This window comes from Martes martes, assembly GCF_963455335.1.
Source record: "Martes martes genome assembly, chromosome: 3".
Lineage (NCBI taxonomy): Eukaryota > Metazoa > Chordata > Mammalia > Carnivora > Mustelidae > Martes > Martes martes.
Genome location: NC_137890.1, coordinates 107,427,178 through 107,451,213, shown reverse-complemented (window position 1 = coordinate 107,451,213; position 24,036 = coordinate 107,427,178). Strand labels below are relative to the sequence as shown.

Here is a 24,036-nt window from a genome sequence, read left to right as displayed (position 1 = left end):
ATATTCCTTATCTTTCTGATGAAATAATAAGCAGCTTGAAGTAAAAAATGAAGTTATAGGTTATTCTCTTATGTTTTATATAATATTCAGTCCAGTTATAGAAAAATAATGTAAAATGAAAAGTGTTATATTTTTGCAGAGAATATTGTTATTTTATTCTTTTATTTCAAATGTTGTTTTGTAATTATTTCTCTGGCTTTTAAAATTTGAGTCTGAGATGCATACATTTAGCAGACATTTATTCAACTCTTTTCCAATAATCTGGTACAAAGTAATTGGCATGAGAGGCTAAAAAAAAATAACAATTTGTCACAGTGATAATAGTCATTTTATTTATGTACATGTTTGGATTAGAGAAACAGTAGATCAAAATATAATCATATTTTACATGAGAATTGGCTCCATAATTGGTTTTTGGATACAGATGACAAAATTATTGACTTATTTTAGTGCTTTTGTGTTCTATGTAATCAGTAACAACTCATGTTCAATGTTAAAATAATTCAACCTTTGAATATGTGACCAGATGCAAAGATAATCTTCCTAATGTAATTGGCTCCTTCCACTCTAAGCTCAGAAAGAAACTCTAACAGTACTGCATCAGTTCTCATTGTTAAAATTGCTATATTTCACACCTACTTTGTTTATAATTTAAGAGGGAAGTAAATGTATATTTTACCTTTTACAGTTAATATGGTGCTTTCTTGCACAGAGACTTTAACCTGCTGGTAATTTATCCCTTCTGAAACACATAGTACACCAAATACCATTGTCAGCATTTATATTATTACAGATAATACAGGTTTTGTTAGCTATTGAAGATTATTTTTTATTTAAACCAATTTTTATATATAAAAAGAATTTATTCTGTATTTTATTCACTTCCTTTCTTTTTTTGAAAACCTATAGTAGATTCAGAGTTCAATAAAAAATGCATTAACCATTAACTATTGGACTTTGAAAATAAAATTTTTTTTCATCCTTCTTTTGTTATTTTTTTCTATCATTTTTAAGTTGGGTCCCCACTTCTAAAATGTGTCCTTTCTACTGAATGCAATACCTGTGCTTATTCTTCTTGACATTTTAAAAGTAAAGAATAATGGTACTCTTTATGCTTCAAATTAGAATCAGGACTCCCCCACTTTTCTTGTTCTTGAATCTTCTATAGTTCTTTCATATTTTATTATTTCTCTCAACTCCTTTCTTCCTAAATTCTTTACAATCTGGCTTTTGCTGAATTGCTGAACTGATTCTGTTTTCTCTAAGTTTACTACTGATATCTTGTTAGTTAAATAAAGAGATTTCCATAAGTACTATTTTATGATCTTCAGTTTTTATTTAATATAGTTGTACTCATTTTCTTGGATATTTCAATACTTTATCAGTTCTTTACATGTTTCTGCCTTAATATGTAATGCATTAATCACTTTTCTCCTGAAGTGTTCATTTCTTTGTACTATGAACATCCAAAATATTGCTGCTGATTGTATTATCTCTAGTTTCATTTTCTGTTTAGTAGACAACTTACTTGCAAACATGCAGCATATTTCTAGTTACATAGGGAAGAGTATTATAGCATTCCTTCTTTTTTTCTTTTTTAAAGATTTTATTTATTTATTTGACAGACAGATCACAAGTAGGCAGAGAGGCAGGCAGAGAGAGAAGGGAGGAAGCAGGCTCCCTGCTGAGCAGAGAGCCCGATGTGGGGCTCGAACCCAGGATCATGACCTGAGCCGAAGGCAGCGGCTTTAACCCACTGAGCCACCCAGGCGCCCCTATAGCATTCCTTCTTATTTTCTCTTAGCCCGAATTAGGTTAGATTTCCCCACCAATGTTTGTGTGGATCTTATTCTCTTCTATTTCCACTTTTAGATTTTAAAAATTATATTTAATACAGGAACCAGTTGAAAGGAGGTTGCTCAGGTAAAAGATAATTGGTGACCTCCACTAAGAAAGAAAAGAACAGATTGAAGATATATTTTGGAGATGAGATTGTCAAATATTGAACAAAGATAAGGAAAAAATAATTTTTGTAATACATATTGCCTTGAATATAGTTAATTTTTTTGGTATGCTGTTTTCTTTCATCCACCAAATTACAAGCTCTTCAGGTAAGATCAGTTTTTCATATGTGCTATTTCTTTCCCTTAAATGTCTAGGAACAAAGGAGTGTTCAATAAATATGTATTTTTGTCCATTTTTTATTAACTAAACCACAAAATATTTTGTGAAAATTATATTAGATACCAAAAGAAAATATTGTGACTATTTTAGAAAAAATATATCTATTTTTCAATTCAATTTACATCATTTTTAGGAGATTATTGATATAATCCATAATTTCATAAAAACAAAACTATATAAATCTAGTGTTCTATTGGTAAACTGTGCCCATTACATACTCCAAACTTTAATTCTCATGTACCCATACATGTATTCTCTTGGAGATCTTCCTTTATCATCTCAAATCAAATTACTGTGGTATTTACATTTCTAGCTATGCTGTCTTTCCTACTATCCAATTCTCTTTAACTGGGTAGCATTGAATAACTTCAAAATTAGTTGGCTGAAATATATTCTTTCTCTTCTCTCAATTATCCATAGTCCTGGCAGCATCCCTAGTTTTCTTCTGGTCTTCAGGGCCCACAATCTGAACTTATCTTTGACTTCCCCAGTTCTTTGCTGCCCTCTCTCTCCGTATCTTAACTGTGTTCTCCACAAAGTCTTTTGGACTTAGTCCTCCATCTCCAGTTGGTAACATCTGTACCACAGTTCCAGCCAGGAGCTACTGATGTTGTGATGATGATGGCAGTCCTTCCTCTGGCCTCTTTGTTTTCAGCCTCTTGTTTCGTTAGTTTGTAAGGGGAATATATTGAAACTTGAAAGGATATAGTACTTTATTTTTTAAAGAGAGAGGGAAATCAAAATCTGGAAGATGAGAATTAATGGAAAGAGGCCCAAGTAGAGTAAAGAGGAAAAAGTAAAAGAAAAGAGAACAAAGTAATGATAGGTGAACTATGTTGGGGAATAATGGTAAATAAATGTGAAAAGATCAGGGGAAGGAAGTTGGCGGTAGTATAATTTGGCAATCCACTTCTTTATGTTAGTAAAATGATACTTTTACATATCAGTGTCTATTTATGATTTTAAAATAGAATAAATGAATTATTTATGGAAAAAACATTAAATTCTTCAATCTGCTATTTAGGGCCCTTTTCATTTTTTATTATTTTATTTCTTACTTACTTCTCATTTTATTTTTTTTTTAATTTTTATCTTTTTAAAATTTTTTTCTTATTTTATCTCTCCAAACTAATCTTTCATTATCTTCCACTGTGGATTTCCATTTGAGGCACATTATTACTTTTTTCCTCATTAGTAATGGTAGTAAATAAATAGTGGCCAAAATGTATAAAGTACTTTCACATACATCTCTTTATTGTACCATCTCCTTCACATACTCTGTTCATTATCATCTGTGACCTTTCAGGATGACAATATCTTCTACATTTTGGAAATCCTATACTCTGAAACCCTCTCCTCTATGGATTTTTCTTCAAGTTAATTATTATAATATTACTAACAACTACCATTTATCAAGCATCTACAATGCGATGGGCAATTCATTTGTAACTTACAGGAAACCAACAGATATTATTAATACTCTGACTTTATACCTTTGGAAACTGAGATCCAGACAGGCTACTTCATTTACCCAGGGCCTGTGGCAGAGATGTTAGAGCAAAGCTTTTGAACTTCATTCCACCAGACGCCAAAGCAAGAGCTTTTACAAGCTACTACAAAGATCCAGGCCATCTCTCTATACGGTGTGCCCTCAAACTCTTGTAATGCCTTTGAATAGTGTATGTCTATGAGTTTATTTCTGTCACCACTTAGACTTAAACTTTCTTAAAAGCTGAGACTGTATCAGTTATTTTATACCTCTTTTGAAATATATAAAAATAATTTTGTAGCAAATGCTTGTTCAATGTAACAGCTTCCTCCAATACCAAAAATAGTAACAAGTTTTTAATAGTTTTTCAATCTGTGCTATATGTACAGCTAATCTATTGTTTCTAACCACTATGTAGTATCATATGGCATGTACCCACCTGTTTTTGTTTATGCACTCTACAATGTAAGTATGATCAAATCACCCCAAATCTCTGCACAAGTAATGCTGCCATAGATATACATTTGCCTATTTGTACAAATCTGCATGAAAATCATTTGGGACCAAAAATACTGACTCATAGTGTACGCTTATATTTCCTATGAGAAAGTAGAACCAGTTTCTTTTCAGAATGGTTGAACAAGTCTCCACCTTCACCAATAGTACACTTCCAAAGTCTCCACATCCTTGCCAGCTTTTAAAACAATTAAACTTTCTAGTTTTATTATCCAATATATTGGAGTAAAGTCATATTTCATTGCTTTAGTTGTATTTTTCTAATAATGAATTTGAGCATTTTTCTATACTCCTGCTAACCTTTTGCATCTCTTCATTTCCTTTGGCCATTTTCCTATTAAGATCACTGCATTTTTCTTACTGATTTGTACTAATTAGTTGCATGTACTAAACTTCAGACATATCAATTATCTTCTGCATTCTTTTACTCCTCTTTTAGTTTCATTCACATTGACCAATGTTTACCGAACAATTCCTTGTTATCTTTCTGCTTCCTCACTCACTCCTTTTTTTACTTCATTCTTTTTCTTATTTTTGTCTTCCCATAATCATTTTTATCTCCTCTCTATTTGATGTATCCTGGGCTATTTGTTCATTGATTCTTATAATTAATCATTCATTCACTTAAGTAATTTCTGGTATTTTATTTTTATTTATTTATTTATTTATTTATGTTCAGTTAGTCAGCACATAATACATCATTATTTTTTTTAATATTTTATTTATTTATTTGACAGAGAGAGATCACAAGCAGGCAGAGAGGCAGGCAGAGAGAGGAAGGGAAGCAGGCTCTCCGCTGAGCAGAGACCCTGACGCGGGGCTCGATCCCAGGACCTGAGATCATGACCTGAGCCGAAGGCAGAGGCTTTAACCCACTGAGCCACCCAGGCTCCCCACATCATTAGTTTTTGATGTAGTGTTCAATGATTCATTAGTTGCATATAACATCGAGTGCTCATCATCACATGTGCCCTCTTTAGTACCCATCATCTGGTTACCCCGTCCTCCCACTCTCAATTTGGTAACCCTCAATTTGGTTCCAACATTCCAGAGTTTCTCATGGTTTGTCGCCCTTTCTGATTTCTTCCATTCAGTTTTCCCTCCCTTCCTCTGTGGTCCTCTGCACTATTCCTTATGTTCCACATATGAGTAAAACCATATGATAATTGTCTTTCTCTGCTTGATTTATTTCATTGTGTATATGGACCACATCTTTATCCATTCATCTGTTGAAGGACATCTCTGCTCCTTCCACAGTTTGGCAATTGTGGACATTACTGCTACAAACATTGGGGTGCATATAGACCTTCTTTTCACTACATATATATCTTTGGGTATTTGTTAAATACAACCTAGCAAAAAAACACTGAGCAGTATCTTAGAAATGCAAATATTTTTGCTCAGTCTCTTAACCCTCAATGAAATCACTCTCTCTCTTTCAAATATACACACACCCCGAATGCAGATTCCTACCACTTATTAATGAAAAAAAATAGATAATGTTTTAAGAAACCTGAAATATAAAGCAGAATGACAGGAGTAATATCCAGAAATTTTTCAGATAAGTAATTAAATGGAGAAAAACAATGAAACAAATGAATAAAAAAATAGCTCTCGAGAATATTGATGGACAGACTGTGATATAATCTTATAAATGTATCAGTTTAAATTTCGTAGATTCTATATCTTTTGCCACTGTGTATATCACACTTCAGTAATATTTCACTATCATTCATTCCCAACATAGCTATAGCTGAAGGAATGCAGAAAAAAAAGTAATGATACATATTGAACCAGAGTAAACAATAGACCATTTACCACTTTGTAAGTTGCTAGTCTATAGAGGAAATGTATCTATTGATAGGGACAAAGAAATTCAAATAAATTATTAAATATGAGAATTTAAAAAAAGAAAATAAGAACTGAAATTGCAGGAGAGAAAACATTGTAACCATAATATCAATTTCTATTTGAAGACATTATATGTATGATAAAGAATCAAGAGCTATTCATATAGGATTGCTAGTTGTAGAGTCATCATAACAATTAACCCAAAAGGACTAGAGAGGAACTCTTTCTTAGACAAGTCATCTACTGCTTTCATATACTGTCATGTAACAATCATTGTGCAAATCTGTAGTAGATTAAAAGAAAATCAAAGAAAAAAGAATTGCAGATAGCAGACCTTTGAGGGTTTTTTAAAAGCTACTTATGATGTGCTACATTTATAAAAATAAAAGTATTCATTTTAAAAATTTTATTGTAATCTTTGTTTTATACATATGTCTTCTCATGGTAAAGTGGAAGAACTTCAAGTCTTTTCTATATTGAGTCTTATTTGGTGGTTTGAGCTGTATAATTCAGTCATTTATGAAACTGAATAAATGACTAAGAGCTAGCATACTGAAAAAAAAGTTAGTAGACTACAAAAATGAAGGACTGTTTATTTTGCTAATATTCATTCCAAATTGAATTTGCCCCCAAAGAAGATATTATACTTATATCAAAATTGAAACACATGAGAAAATACTTCATTGTGTTTTATCACCAAATATTTTAATACAGATTTTTTTTTACATTTTTATTATTAAAGGGAAAAAACAATGTAAGGACTTGGAATTTTGAAATCCAGTCTTCATGATTTCCCAGTAGTTTATGAAATTACATATTAGATTATTCATTACAACTCTTTTATTTTCTCAAAAAAGAAACAATAATTTTGTAAACTAACAGAAATCTTAAAAGTAGAGGCATTTGGAGAAATTATCAAGATTCAGAGTTCAAATAGAAACAATTTGAATATCTATACTTTGATTTTTTATTTTGGTGAACAGGTTTATTATAGTCATGTGTAATCAAGTAAACATTTATCAACTATATTCTCTACACAAAATGACTATAGTAAATATAAGAACTTGAAAAGCCTTTGGGCAGTTTTAATAAAAGAGTCAATGTAACAGTCACTGTTCAGAGTAAACAAGATATGATTTGGGGGTACTGGGCTGTTTCAGTCAGTGAAACATGCAGCTCTTGATCTTGGGATTGTGACTTCAAGCCTCACGTTGGGAGTAGAGATTACTTAAAAATAAAATCTTAGGGTTCCTGGGTGGCTCAGTTGGTTAAGCCACTGCCTTCAGCTCAGGTCATGATCCTGGAGTCCCAGGATTGAGTCCCGCATCGGGCTCCCTGCTCTTCAGGGAGTTTGCTTATCCCTCTGACTTTCCCCCTCTTGTGCTCTCTCTCTCTTTCTCACTCTCTCTCTCTCTCTTAAATAAATAAATAAATAAATAGATAATCTTATAAATAAATAAATAATAAAATCTTGAAAAAAAAAGAAAAAACAGGTTTCTAATCACCTTCCACTTTATAAATTCTTTCAAACATATTGGAGAATAGTGTATTCACAACTAAAATTTTAGTATATTGAAAATTTATCCAATTTATTCATGCTGTTCATGATATAAATCATTTTCTGAAAGCGACAGAACACTAGATAACTTTGAGGCCTCTGTCATCCATTCTTTCATCCCCAGAGGTACCTACTTTTGTGAAATCAGTATTTCTGTTCTGTCATAGTTTGTGTTCTTACACAAGATGTAATGTAATTTTTGTGTTCCTAAATTTACAAAGTCATATATAGTATATATCCAGCAGGAGTTAGTTGGATTTTTTGGTCACAAATATGATTTTGAGATGCATCCATAGTATTTACATGGTTCTGTTTATTCCTTTTAAATGCTCTATGGCATTCTACTATATAAAAATATTGTAGTTTTGTTAATCTTCTCCTGTTAGTGGTCATTGACATTGCTTCCAGCATTTTGCTACATCAAACTATGTTGTAGTGAAAGCTCTTATGATGTCTACTTGTGGGAATGTGCACAAGTCAAAGCACATGTTCAAGTGCATATGCATTCTTCAGTTGCACATGTCATGTCTATCATTGCCAATAGGATATCCAAAGCAGCTGTACAGATAAACACTACCATCACCTGTTATAAGAGGTCCCCAGTCTCCAAATCATTGTTAACACTAGACAGAATAACAGGGCAAATCCATGTTCCTCCACTTACTAGCTATGTGTCTCTGGCATATTAATTACATAACTTCTCTGTGCCTCTCTTTCTTCCTGTGCAAAATGGGGCTGAAAATATCACCCACTTCATAGGACTTTTTGAGGATTACATAAATGGGGTTCTATAAAATATTTAAGAATAATCCTATGTAAGAAGCACTCTTTAAGTGTTTGCTAGTTTAGTAATGTTCAGGCTTCTAAGTAGTTGCCCAAGACAATACTTTTGGTCTTGTTGTTTTAATTGGTATAAAATTTTCTTAACACTCAATTTCTGTAATTACCCCATTATTTGTGTTTTTTTTTTTCTCTTCTATACTTGGTTAGAGGGCACAATTTTACCACTCAGTTTTTATTATAGATCTGTTCAGATTTTCTATTTATTTTCAAGTTAATTTTGGTAACATATTTCTCTAGAAAATGGCATATTTTACCTATTTTTCAAATTTATTATTAAAATGCATGTTACTCTTATTTTTTATATTTTATATCAAATAGGCAAATAGGAAAATAATGACAATAGATATTGAAGAATATGAATATCTTTCATAAATACTTTACTATTTTCATCCTTCCTATTATTCATTTGTACATATATATGCATGGATATGTGTATGTATTTGTTCTTCTGTAGGTTTATCTTTATTTTATTCATCTTTCAAGCAGGTGGCTTCCAATTTTTTGATAATATTTTTCTCTATTTTATCAATTTCTGTAATTATATTTATTTTATTCTTCCTAAATTATTAGAATTTTTTTCTGGATCCTTGAATCTATATATTATTTTATTAATTTTTAAAAGATGAATTCTCCATTTTATCCAACTACCACAATACACAGAGAAGAAATTTTTAAAAAAGTTAAAATATCAGTATGCTCTATTTTTTTCCTGTATAGATGAAATAGTTTTCAGAGCTAAAGAGCTGAGTGTATTTATACAGATTAATTGGATTGAACTAAAAATCATGATTTTTAGGGAACAATGAATTAAAAGTTGTGTTTGTACAGTTCTTTCTTCTCTACAAGTTTTGACACTCATTACCATATTTCCTTTTTTAAAACAGATGAATTGCAATATAATGTATATACCATAAAATTCATTCTTTCAAAGTACACAATTCTGTGGTTCATAGTATATTCACAGAGTAGTGCAACCATTATGACTTTCTAATTTTAGAACATTTTTATCCCCCCCCAAACAAACTCCATGTTTTAAATACATACACTCCCCATCAAGCCCTACTTCATCACTAGTAACCTCTAATATATTTTCTGTCCCTGTAGAATTGCCTAGTCTGGACATTTCTTAACAATGGAATAATATAGTATGTGGTCTCTAGTGACTGGTTTCTTTCATGTGGCATGATTTCAGGATTCATTCATGTTTTACCATATATCAGTATTTAATTTATTTTTGTTCCTGAATAATATATTTATTGTATTGATATGCCATCTTGTTTATCCATTCATCTGTTGACAAGAATTTGAATTTTTATTCTTTGATTATATGAATTATGATATGAATATTCATGTGCAAGCTTTTGTGTGGGCATGCATTTTCATTTCTCCTGTGTATATAAATAAAAGTGGAATTTCTGGCTCATATGGTAATTCAGTGTTTAACATTTTGAGGAACTGCCAAAGTGTTTTCCAAAATGGCTGTGTCATTTTAAATTTCTGCCAGTGGTGCCTGAGGGCTCCAATTTCTACACAATTTTGCCATCAGTTGGTATTGTCCATCTTTTTATTATAGTCATTCCAGGGGGTATGAAGTGGTATCTTGTGCTTGATTTGTGTTTCCCTGATGACTAATGATGTTAAGCATCTTCTCATATGCTTATTGGTCATTTTTATAGGCTCTTTGGTGAAATAACTATTCAGAGTCTTGGCCTAATCTAGGGTAACTAAGTATTCTTCCAATAGTTGTGTTATTTTAGTTCTTATATTTAGGTCTATGATGCATTTTGAATTAATTTTTATATATGGTGTAAAGTTTCCTTGTAATGTGGAAATCCAGTTCCCCCAGCACATTTTCTTGAAAAGGCCATTCTTCCCCTATTGAACAGTTCTCTAGAGTTTGGGCTTTTGGGGGAGCTCCAAATCCATCTGCCCCCTCTGGGGACGTGGGGACCATTTGTTTTTAAATCTACAATGAAGCTAAGGATGGGGGAATGGGTTTGGTACGCATTAAAGCACCACATAATACTGATATTCAGGAGCTTTCTTGAGTAAACAGTCATTGAATTGTTATTAGATTTTGTTGAATTTCTAGAGTTCAGAAAAAGTGATTTTCAAGATTTTGCCAGTTTTCACTGTTCTTATGAAGGAGAGGATTTTTGGATCCTTGTTTCACCATTCAGTAACAAATTCTCTATTTCATTAATTTTAATTGTTCATGCTTCTTAATCTACATTTGTTGCCATAATATCTTTCTTTATTTCTCAATTCCTGATTGAGGTCCTGTTGGTCACGAAAAATGCTTAGTGATTATTTTTAGGGATAAAGCATATGAGGAGCTTAACAGTCTTTATAACTGATTTTTAATTTAATTTCATTGTGCTAAGAACAAGTGTCCATTATTAGGTTGATTATCTGCCATATTTTGAGACTTACTTTGTGGACTAGAACATGGCCATTTTGTTACATATTCTGTGTGTGCTTAAGAAGAACATGTTTTCTGTTTTGATGTACAGATTTCTATATACTTCTGGTAGACTTAGATTTTTTTTAAAGATTTTTAAAATTCATTTATTTGACAGAGATCACAAGTAGGCAGAAAGGCAGGCAAAGAGAGAGGGGGAAAGCAGGCTCCCTGCTAAGCAGAGAGCCCAATGCGGGTGTATTCCAGGACCCCGAGATCATGACCTGAGCTGAAGGCAGAGGCTTAACCTTCTGAGCCACTCAGGTGCCCCAGACTTAGATTTTTGTTTAGTTTGTTATTTTAATCATCTTGTTATTATAATTTTGTTGTAGTTAAATATCTCACAATATGATTATGGATTTATCAATTTCTCCATTTAATTCTGTCAGATTTTGCCTTATATATTTTCAGCCTATATTATGAAGCCACAAACTATTTTAAGAATTTTATCTCCTTTTATCTGTTGTTTTACCATATGGTAGAGAACTTTTAATTTCTACAAAAACCATTTGCCATAAAGCCTATTTTGGTTAGTATTAATATTGCTTCATTAATAATATAATTAATAATTCAAGACTCTTCACGGTTGAAACTCTAAATCATATATCACTAAAGTATTTTATTTTAAAAAGTTAAGACAAGACCTGTATAGTTTTAGTGACTTTTCTTTATTTGTAGCAGAGGCAAGAGTAGAATCCAGGCCTTCTGTTGTGGAATTCACTTCTACTTTCAGATGTAACAAGTCAGTAATTTTTAGTTTAGGAGAGTATACTTTTTCAAATAGAGCATGAAAGTAAGAGCAGTAAATGATCTCCTAAATATTGCTGTAGTGGAAATATGAGTTCTCCTGAAAGGGGAGGAAAAAACAAAACATGCTAGTGTTTGTCATACTGAATTACCTTGCTCAGCATATATGTCATGCCCAAACAATTTTTATTTTATTTATGAGTGTTTCTATGAAGCAGGAAATGATAATTCCTTCTACTGTTAGTTTGAATTTTTATTCTTAAAAATTGTTAATCTTATTAGAAAAATATATGGTAGTGCTAAAAAATTGTATCAGTGGCAAATAAAGTGAAAGTTTTCTCCCCCACTTCTGAACCCCAGTCACCAGTTCCCATAGCAGAGGTAAAAACATTCCCTCATTAAACCTTCAAGAAATATTCTATGCTAAACCTTCTTATAGGTCTAGAAAAATATTTTGATTTTTGTTATAAATAGTAGCATAGATTGTGTACTGTTTATATCTTGCTGTTTTCAACTTACAAAATATTTGAAATTATTCAATATTTGTACATCTGTATTAATTGCATTAATTATAATAATAGGAATTATTATATTGCAGATGTTCTATGCAGTTTGTCACCTGTCTTTTTCTCCTACAATTTTTTAATATATATTAAAAATCATTTTTTTCTTTTGTCTTCTATGCCTTGTGTCAAATGGACAAAGGCTTTTTTCATTCTAGAGTTCTAAAAATAATTATTCTATGTTTACTTCCAAGACTTTCATACTTATTACATTAAACTTATTAAGCTATTTAGAAATTATTTTTTAATTAAGTCAGGAAATTTTCTAACTTAATTTCTTCTCCAGATACCCTAAAACTATCATGTTTCTTAGCTCTATAGTTTAGTACTGGTCAGTACTGAGATTAATTTTGTTAAAGATTTTATTTATTTGTTTATTTATTTATTTATTAATTTATTGAGAGCACGAGTAGGGGGAAAGGCAGAGTGAGAGGGAGAGAAAGAATCTCAAGCAGACTCTATGCTGAGCACAGAGGCTACTGTGATTCTGGATCCCACAACTCTGAGGTAATGACCTGAGCTGAAATCAAGAGTTGGATATTCAACCAATTGGGCCACCCAGGTGTCACTAAAATACTTCATTCCAAATTATTTATTTTATAGATGCTATATCTTAATATCCATTATTAGACACTATTTTATATTCCCCTAGAAATTTCTAGGTTAGTCACACTTTTTTCTTTTAAATTAACATATAATGTATTATTAGCCCCAGGGTTACAGGTCTGTGAATCATCAGGCTTAAACACTTCACAGCACTCACCATAGCACATACCTTCCCCAGTGTCCATAACCCAACCACCCTCTCCCTACCCCCCTACCCCTGTTAACCCTCAGTTTGTTTTGTGAGATTAAGGGTCTCTTATGGTTTGTCTCCCTCCAAGAGCATCTTGGTTCATTTTTTCCTTCCCTACTCCCCCAAACACCATTCTGCTTCTCAAATTCCTCATATCAGGGAGATCATATGATAATTATCTTTCTCTGATTGACTTATTTTGCTCTGCATAATACCCTCTAGTTCCATCCACATTGTTGCAAATGGCAAGATTTCATTTCTTTTGATGGTTGCATAGTATTCCATTGTATATACAGGTACCACATCTTCTTTCCATTCACTTGTTGATGGACATCTAGGTTCTTTCCACAGTCTGGCTATTCTGGACATTGCTGCTATAAACATTCAGGTGCATGTGCACCTTCAGATCACAATATTTGCATCTTTAGGGTAAATACCCAGTAGTGTGATTGCTTGGTCGTAGGATACTCTATTTTCAACTTTTTAAGGAACCTCCATGCTGTTTTCCAGAATGGCTGTGCCAGCTTGCATTCAAACCAACAGCGTAAGAGGGTTCCCTTTTCTCTATGTCCTCTCCAGCATCTGATGTTTCCTGACTTGTTAATTTTAGCCATTCTGACTCATGTGAGGTGGTATCTCATTGTGGTTTTGATTTGTATTTCCCTGATGCCGAGTGATGTGGAGCACTTTTTCATGTGTCTGTTGGCCATCTGGTTGTCTTCTTTGCAGAAATGTCTGTTCATGTCCTCTGCCCATTTCTTTATTGGATTATTTGTTCTTTGGGTGTTGAGTTTGATAAATTATTTATGGATTTTGGATACTAGCCCTTTATCTGATATGTTGTTTGCAAATATTTTCTCCCATTCTGTCAGCTGTCTTTTGTTTTTGTTGACCGTTTCGTTTGCTGTGCAAAAACTTTTGATCTTCATGAAGGTAAATGGGATTGACTTCTTAATCTCTCTTTCTTCTGTCTTGTTGTTGGTGTATAGAAATGCAACTGATTTCTGTGCATTGATTTTATATCCTGACATTTTACTGAGTTCCTGTACAAGTTTCTGTACAAGTTTTGGCTTTTTCACATAAAGTATCATATCATCTCCAAAGAGTGATATTTCAACTTCTTCTTTGCCAATTTGGATGTCTTTTATTTCTTTCTTTCTGTTGTCTGATTGCTGAGGCTAGTACTTCCAGTACCATGTTGAATAGCAGTGGTGATACTGGACATCCCTACCATGTTCCTAACCTTAGTGGAAAAGATCTCAGTTTTTCCCCATTGAGAATGATATTCACTGTGGGTTTTTCATAGATCACTTTGATGATATTGAGGTATGTACCCTCTATCCCTACACTTTGAAGAGTTTTGATCAAGAAAGCATGCTATACTTTGTCAAATGCTTTTTCAGAATCTATAGAGAGTATCATATGGTTTGTGTTCTTTCTTTTATTAATGTATTGTATCACATTGATTGATTTGCGGATATTGAACCAACCTTGCAGCCCAGGGATAAATCCCACTTGGTTGTGGTGAATAATCCTTTTAACGTACTATTGGATCCTCTTGGCTAGAATTTTGGTGAGAATTTTTGCATCTGTGTTTATCAAGGATATTGGTCTGTATTTCTCCTTTTTTTGTGGTCTTTCTTTGGTTTTGGGATCAAAGTAATGCTGGTGTCATAAAATTAGTTTGGAAGTTCTCCTTCCATTTCTATTTTTTGGAACAGTTTCAGGAGAATGGGAATTAATTCTTCTTTAAATGTTTGGTAGAATTCCCCTGGGAAGCCGTCTGGCCCTGGGCGCTTGCTTGTTGGGAGATTTTTGATGACTGCTTCAATCTCCTTACTGGTTATGGGTCTGTTCAGGCTTTCTGTGTCTTCCTGGTTCAGTTTAGGTAGTTTATATGTCTCTAGAAATGCATCCATTTCTTCCAGATTGTCAAATCTGTTGGCATGTAGTTGTTCATAATATGTTCTTATAATTGCTTGTATTTGGTGTTGGCTGTAATCTCTCCTCTTTCATTTATGCTTTTATTAATTTGGGTCCTTTCTCTTTTCTTTTTGATAAGTCTGGACAGGGGTTTATCAATCTTATTAATTCTTTCAAAGAACCAGCTCCTAGTTTCATTGATTTGTTCTACTGTTCTTTTGGTTTCTATTTCATTGATTTCTGTTCTGATCTTTATGATTTTCTTCTCTTGCTGGGTTTAGGCTTTCTTTGCTGTTCTTTCTCCAGCTCCTTTAGGTGTAGGGTTAGGTTTTGTACTTGTGACTGTTCCTGTTTCTTGAGAAAGTCTTGTATTGCTATATATTTTTCTCTCAGGACTGCCTTTGCTGTCTCCCACAATTTTTGAACCGTTGTGTTTTCATTACGATTTGTTTCCATGAATTTTTTTTTCAATTCTTCTTTAATTTCCTGGTTGACTCATTCCTTCTTCAGTACGATGCTCTTTAGCCTCCATGTATTTGGGTTCTTTCCAACTTTCTTCTTGTGATTGAGTCCAGCTTCAGAGGATAGTGGTCTGACAATATTAGGGAATGGTCCTAATATTTTGGTACCAGTTGAGACATGATTTTTGACACAGGATGTGATCTTTTCTGGAGAATGTTCCATGTGCACTAGAGAAGAATGGGTATTCTGTTGCTTTTTGATAGAATTTTCTGAATATGTCTGTGATGTCCATCTGGTCTAGTGTGTCATTTAAGGCCTTTATTTCCTTGTTGATTGTTTCTTGGATGATCTGTCCATTTCAGGGATGGGGTGTTAATGTCCCCTACTATTATTGTATTATTGTTGATGTGTTTCTTTGATTTTGTTATTAATTGGCTTATATACTTGGCTGCTCCCATTTTAAGGGCATAGATATTTAAAATTGTTGGTTCTTCTTGTTGGGGAGACCCTTTGAGTATGTATAGTGTCCTTTCTCATCTATTATTATAGTCTTTGTCTTAAAATCTAATTTATCTGATATAAGGATTGCCACCCCAGCATTGTTTTGATGTCCTTTAGTATGGTAAATTGTTCTGCACCCCCTCACTTTAAATCTGGATGTGTCTTTGGGTCTAAAATGAGTTTCTTGTAGAGAGCATATAGATGGGTCTTGTTTTTTATCCATTCTGATACCCTTCTGTGGTTTTGATTAGTATTTTTGTCTTTTTGGGGGGCATTTAGCACATTTACATTCAGGGTAAGTATTGAGAGATATGAATTTAGTGCCACCGTATTGTCCGTAAGGTGACTGTTACTGTATATTGTCTCTGTTCCTTTCCGATCTATTACTTTCAGGCTCTCTCTTTGCTTAGAGGACCCCTTTCAATATTTCCTGTAGGGCTGGTTTGGTGTTTACATACTTGTTTAGTTTTTGTTTGTCCTTGAAGCTTTTATCTCTCCTTCTATTTTCAATGATAACCTAGCTGGATATAGTATTCTTGGCTGAATGTTTTTCTCATTTAGTGCTCTGAATGTATTATGCCAGTTCTTTCTGGCCTGCCAGGTCTCTGTGGATAAGTCTGCTGCCTATCTGATATTTTTAACATTTTATGTTACAGACTTCTTATCCCAGGCTGCTTTCAGGATTTTCTCTTTGTCACTAAGACTTGTAAGTTTTACTATTAGATGACAGGGTGTGAACCTATTCTTATTGATTTTGAGGGGGGTTCTCTGCACCTCCTGGATTTTGATGCTTGTTCCCTTTGCCATATTAGGGAAATTCTCTACAATAGTTTGCTCCAATATACCTTTTGCCCCTGTCTCTTTCTTCTTCTTCTGGAATCCCAATTATTCTAATATCGTTTCATCTTATGGTATCACTTATCTCTCTAATTCTCCCCTCATGGTCCAGTAGTTGTTTGTCTCTCTTTTGCTCACCTTCTTTATTCTCTGTCATTTGGTCTTCTATATCACAATTTCTCTCTTCTGCCTCATTTATCCTAGCAGTAAGAGCCTCCATTTTTTTATTGCACCTCATTAATAGCTATTTTTTATTTCAGCTTGGTTAGATTTTAGTTCTTTTATTTAGGGCTCTTATTTCTCCAGACAACATTTCCCTAATATCTTCCATGCCTTTTTGAATGCAGCCAGCACCTTGAGAATTGTCATTCTGAACTCTGGATCTGACATATTACCAATGTCCATATTGATTAGGTCCCTAGCTGTTGGTACTGCCTCTTGTACTGCTTTCTTGTGGTGAGTTTTTCCACCTTGTCATTTTATCCAGATAAGAATATATGAATGAGAGAATAAGACACTTAAAGGATGGCAAAGACCCCAGAAGAATGTACACTATTCAAATCAGAAGAGACTCCCAAATTGGGGGGAGAAAAGAACAGGGGTAAAAGTAAGTTTTAAAAAAATTTTAAAAATTAAAAAATATATGTATATAAATTAGTCTGGTGAATAGAACAGAGCCACCCACTTGACTTTGGGTGGTATTTTGATCTCTTAGAAGAAACTACCTCCCAAAATTTTAAAGAAAAAGAAAAAACCTAACACACATAGAATAATAAGGATAAACCCGATGAAGGGATGGAATATGACTGCAAAGATGAAAATTTTAAAAAATTCTAAACAAGGAATTGATAAGTTGTTTGAAAAAGAAAGAAAAAAAAAAGTGGAAATAATTTGGTCAGGCTGGAAACTAGAAAAAAAGCCCTGTGCTAGATTTAGGGTATATTTTGATCTACTAGGAGAAATTGTATTGCATAAATTTTTAGAAGGAAAAACCCTACATGAATGCAAAAAATAAAGTTAAATACAATGAAGGATAAAATATTACAATAATGAAGGTTTAAAAATATTTTTTTGGAAAGGTATTATTAAGATAATCTAGTTAAAAATTGTTAAAAGAGGAAAAAGGAAAAGTTAAAAAAAATTAAAATAAGAAAAAATAAAATAAAAAAAATTTAATTAACTTTGCAAGACTAAAGGATCATGGTGAAAAAGACATGAAATTCCATGCTTTGCTTCCCCCTCCTCTGGGTTTCCACTGTTCTCCTTGATCAGTGAGATTGGTCTTGGCTGGATGTTCTTGCTGATATTCTGGGGGAGTGACCTTTTGTTGTGATTCTCAAATGTCTTTGCCCGAGGCAGAATTGCACTGCCCTTGCCAGGGGCTGGGCTAAGTAATCTGCTCGTGATCGTCCCTGAATGCTTTCTGTAGAGCTCTGGAGGACAGGAATGAAAATGGCAGATTCCCAATCTCTGGCCCAGAGGAGCCAAGAGTTCAGGGTCCCACTCCTCAGTGCACGCTTGGAGAAAAGCACTCAGTCACTCCTGTCTCCCTGGTCTCCGGCTGTGCTCCTAGCTCACCTGGCCTGTGACCGAGCACTTCTGTCTCTGGCACACAGCTCTATTCAGAGTCTCCAAACCCAGCAGATTCCTGCTGCCCTGCTTTTCCAGCAGATGAAGGTGAATCTCCCCAGATCTGCCACTTGTGTGGTCCCTGCTCAAAGAGCAGTGGTCTGACTGTGCCACGGATCACAGTTTAAGGTAACCCCAAGCGAAGAGCTCATTCCTCATCTCCGTCTCTGTAGTTGGCTTCCCCACTCTGATACCTGTGAGCTCTGCTAAACTCAGACATCCCCGATCCTTCTGGGACCCTGTGGGACCTGAGACCACTCTGTCCCAGTGAGGGCTCCACCCCTGCTTAGTCTCTGGAGTGAAGTCCCTCAGTGGAGCAGACTTCTAAAAGTTCTGATTTTACTGGTCCCTCCTACCTGTAGTCTGTCTTCCCTTAACTTTGGCTTCACTTCTCTGCACGTCCTACCTTTTAGGAAGTGGTTGATTTTCTGTTTCTAGAATTGCTGCTCTTCTTCTCTTCAATCTCCTGTTGGGTTTGTAGGTGTTCGGAGTGGTTTAACAACTATCTAGCTGAACTCCTGCGACCTGATGTCATCTCAGTCTGCTATTCCTCTGCCATCTTGACTCCCTAGTCACACTTTTTAATGTAATCTTTAGAGTTACCTAGTATTATATTTAAAGAAAAGTATTTGTCATTTTTATTCATCACAGGAAATTTATAAATTAATTCAGGCGGAAGTAAGTTCTTTGGGGCATTTTTTTTTCTTTTTTTTTCTATCTAATAATATTATATGTCTTTCCATTTATTGAAGTCTTTATTTCTCTCATTGGTGTTTTAAAATTTATTTGTATAATCTTTGTATATTTCTTAATAATTTCATTCCCAGATTTCTTATTCTTTTTCATTGTTGTTGCTAATGTGTACTTGTTCTTTCTTTGTTTTGTTTTGTTCTGTTTCCACTTTGTCTTCTTGGTTGGTGGTTTTTTGTAGGAAGGTCACGATTTTTGTCTAAAAATCTGTAATCAATCCCTTTTTGACCCCTTGCCTCTGGCATCCATTGTTCTGTTTTCTGTCTCTATTGTTTTGCCTTTTCCAAAAGGTCATAGCAATGGGATCATATCACCTGTAGGTTTTTTTTTTTTTTTTTTTTTTAAGATTTTAATTATTTGTTAAAGAGAGATAGAAAGAGAGAGAAGCGGGCAGAGGTAGAGGCAGGGTCCCTACTGAGCAAGGAGCCAGATGCAAGACTGGGATCATAATCTGAGCTGAAGGTATATGCTTAACCAACTTAGCCACCCAGGCATCCCACCTGTATAGAGTTTTGAACCTGGTTCCTTTCACTTAATGTATTACATGCCTGTTTGTTTCTTCATTCAGATTCTCATCAGTCTTTAGGGTGCTGATGGGGCCCAGAGAAGTTTTTGAGACCAAGCTATTATTCCCATCCTCTTTTTCCAAAAAGTAATTATGGGATTTTTCCCTTTAGTTATGCTACCTCCTTTGAGATTGTGCTCTGCCAGGGTTTTTTGTGTTTTTTTTGTTTTTTGTTTTTTTTTTGTTTGTTTGTTTGTTTTGTTTTGTTTTGTTTTTAATAGCTGCATCTACAGGCATCCTCTTTCAGAAACTGTCCATATTTTGAAGACATTCATCAGTGCATCCTCTAACACTGGTGTTTTTGTAACAGATGTCTTCCAGTGTTAGTGGAAGTGGAACTTGGCATTTCTTTTCCTTCTTTCTTTCTTCCTTTCTTTCTTTTTTTTTTAATTGTTTCCTTTTTCTGGTGTGATTTTCTAAGGAAGAGTCAGCACATTATTGCTTTGCAATTTTGAAACTCTATGTCCCTTAGTAGCTATTAAATATAAATTTCTCTAGAAAGTAGCTGCTGCACTTTTAATTTACTACTTAACTAAGGGCAAACTATAAGCCAAATGATGGGGAAGCTCTTCAGAACTGAAATGACACCAGCTTTGGCACATGCTGAGAAATATCCAACTCCCTTTTGGTGTATTATCATTCCAGCCTTTTCTCTTATGCAATATCTCTTTTGCTTATTCCTTTGGGAAATCTTTGAAATTTAAGACTTATAATAATAATTAAATATTTATTGAGATATTAAGTATCCACACTTTTAATTATCAATTATCCTGATAACTCAGTATGTTACATATTTTATAAATAAAAAATATTGAGGATCAGAAAGTCTCAAATGTACACAGCCAATTAGTAAAATGGCTCTATTTTAAATCCTCATTTTGTGACTTCAAATCTATTACTTTTTGACTACCTCACAGTTACCTCCATATTTATATTCGCTGTGATGATTTTGAGCTTATTAAACAAATGTATCTGCATTATTTAATTGGATTCTGGTAACAACAATTTAAGTTAAATTGAAAGGAGGTTATCATTAACTCCATTTTACACATAAAGACCTTTTCTGAAAAAAAGATAAAGAAATTTTCAAATGCAAGCAGTTTCATAGAGCTGATTTGCACAAGGCATCCTTATCCTAATACCTAATAATTAGGTATTCTCCCTTTTAAACAACTGTACATCCAATAGAACCATTTTCTATACTTCAAAAACACTAAATTCTGGGTTTAAAATTTTATGAGTATTTGTTCTATTGGGAGCTGTTTGGCACTAGTTGTTTAATACATGTTTGGTATTTTATATCAGTTAGCTACTGTCACAGTAATGTTGTGCAGTAAAAACCATAATACTGTGCAATAAATTACCACAAGACCTGTAAGATCACAACAATATACATAATTATTGTTCACAAGATCTCAGGCCTTCAGATTAGTCCTTGTGGACTTAGTTGGGCTTACTTATACTATGCTTTCTGCTTCAGGTAAAGTAGGTGGCTCTACTGATCATTGCCGGGCTCTGTCCCATGGTAGCTATAAGCTGGTTGCTTAAGATGGAATCAGTTTCACATCTGTTCATTCAAAACACATTTACTTAATGTTCTAGGCAGAACTCACTGAAGTAGATTCATGCTCAGTTGGTGGAGGTGGGGGCAGACCAGTGATTTCCCTACACCAACAGCAGGCAGCCTAGGTTAGCACTGTTTTAAATCTAAGACCTGGTATGAATTGTGTCCTTCCTAGTGCTTGATATTGGACCCATCATAATGGACTAAGCAAACAAGATCCCTGTTTTTGTTTGTTTTGTTTTTGTTTTTTTTAAGATTTTAATTATTTATTTGACAGAGAGATCACAAGTAGGCAGAGAGGCAGGCAGAGAGAGAGAGAGAGAGAGAAGCAGGTTCTCTGCCGAGCAGAGAGCCTGATGTGGGGCTCGATCCCAAGACCCTGAGACCACAACCTGAGCTGAAGGCAGAGGCTTAACCCACTGAGCCACCCAGGTGCCCCAAGATCCCTGTTTTAATAAAGCATATAAACCAGTGAGGAAGGTAGATGTCAAACAAATAAATAGTGATTTTAAAATGTACTTCAGGGGCACCTGGATGACTCAGTGGGTTAAAGCCTCTGCCTTCGGCTCAGGTTATGATCCCAGGGTCCTGGGATCGAGCCCCACATCGGGCTCTCTGCTCACCAGGGAGCCTGCTTCCTTCTCTCTCTCTGCCTACTTGTGATCTCTGTCTGTCAAATAAATAAATATATATATTTAAATATAAATATAAATATAAATATAAATATAAATATATATATATATATACTTCAAAGAGAATAAATAGGTTTTGGAGATACAAAATAATAAAAAATGGTCTTTATTGGGAAACTGACCAGGAAAGACCTCTCTGAGGGATAGAGATTAGGAAGAAGAGTAAAACTGATTGCAGTTGACAAAAAACAAGTTCAAAACTGAGTTGGAGTTAAGTACATTGACTTACATATCTGAAGTGTGTGAAATGTATGGGGAATATGAAGGAAAGAACTAAGGTATAATTACAACTGCAGATTTGAACATCCTTAGCCTGGGGACTTGAACCTCCCCAGGTCATTGCTGCTTCCTTCTCTGTGTCTTTTTTCTCCTCTACTACAATATCACAAGTAGACTTATACATGGACACTGGCATAGTAGGCTTAGACATCTGTGACCTTAGAAGAAAAGACACTCTTTACCCTCAGCTTGAAATATTCTCTAGAAGTTTAGAGACCCATTAGCCTGATTTAGATCTCACATCCACCTTTTGAGCCAATCACCATGGAAAGAGATGATGGTACCTAGACTTAAAATAGGAAAACAAATTTTCCTAAAAGAAAGCCCAAAGGAATGGTACTAACATGGAAATGGGGGGAAATTGTAAACCTGGGTCCCCTCCCACAAAATGTATATTCATCAAGTAAAATTCATATCTAACTCATCTTAGTATGTCCAATAGTAATTAGCACATTTCCAAACTGATAACGTAATTTTAGTAAATGTCAGACTGTGGAGAAAGCCATCATCTACCCTCTTATGGGGAGTGCACTCTAACTCTAAGACCATAACTCTTTTCAAAGAAATCCTCTTTTATTGGATCTCTTTCCTTTATGGAGCTGTAGGCGTGTGATGGGTTAAGAGCAGCAGAACTCATTTTAGTCAACTCTTAGTTATTCCTATGTTGATGTTTCCGTGGTTTAGATTGTCAGCTGAAGTTCCACTAAGATAGGAAACCCCCATTTTGTCTTGGAATTCCAATAATTCTTGTGTTCTTTAACCAGAATCAAATGTAGAAAGATCCAAGGAATAAAAACATATTTATACCTTATTTTAATGAATATATATAAGCCTAAAATTTTCAAGTTTCTTATAAATGTTGGATTAAAAGAAATTGCTCCTGGAATAACAGAGAATTATATAATAAATTATGCTTGTAAATAATTGGACTTGACCTCAAAGTGTTTTATCCTACTTATGAATGCATATAAATATTTTTATAAGCCTATTAAAAATAAATTTATTTTCAGATCCCTTTGAAGCATTCATCATCTTTTCTATTCGTCATGAGATCAGAAAGATTGATCTTCATAAAAGAGACTATAGTCTACTTGTTCCTGGGTTGAGAAACACAATAGCACTTGATTTTCACTTCAATCAAAGTTTGCTTTATTGGACGGATGTTGTAGAAGACAGGATATACCGGGGCAAGCTTTCTGAAAGTGGAGGTAATTTTTAACTGAAAATTCTAGAAAAATATGCTGTAATCAGATGGGATTTAGATCAGTCTTTGCACTTTCATTCTTTGCCTTCTCCCTCATATATGTAAAACCAGGGATGTCAAGTTTATGTGTGAAAATATATTGAGGGAGGAGAATGAATGATGGGAGCCTGTGCTAAGCATACAATTTTCAAATTGTGAGCTTTTCCATGAACATTTGGTAAAGAAAAATACTTATAAGAAATAACTACTGCTTTCCACATACTAGTAGACATAATGTTTGTAAGTTAAAATGTTTTATTTTGTCAGCAAAATTTCAACATATAATGAATTGTCACAAAGACCACTAATATGAACTAAATGTTTTTATCATAGTATGAGTTAATTCTTTTGTCTAATGTACACTTCTTAAGTAGCAAGGCTCTGAGATAAATATATGTAATAATCATTTTGGAAACATTGGCTCTGTGTAGCATTCCAAAGTCCAGGTGTTTCTATCAAAATCTGTATTTCTCCTGAAGTCACATTTGCAATTTTGGAAAAATGATAGTAAACGTGTGATTCACCTGTGAATTTGTGTCTGTGGCATATTGCAAGAGACTGATTTCAAGTGATGGATTTAGAT

At 33.9% G+C, this 24,036-nt stretch overlaps 1 protein-coding gene across 1 annotated transcript in view; it reads left to right on the top strand.

Annotated features, from left to right (window-relative positions):
- LRP1B (LDL receptor related protein 1B) overlaps positions 1–24,036 on the top strand; it is a gene marked incomplete at both ends in the record, with an annotated part of 1,929,835 nt that overhangs the window by 1,260,923 nt on the left and 644,876 nt on the right. Inside the window, one exon of the mRNA XM_080798957.1 lies at positions 23,221–23,418. Coding sequence (XP_080655083.1) covers positions 23,221–23,418 — 198 coding nt within the window. The remainder of the gene's footprint in view (positions 1–23,220; positions 23,419–24,036) is intronic.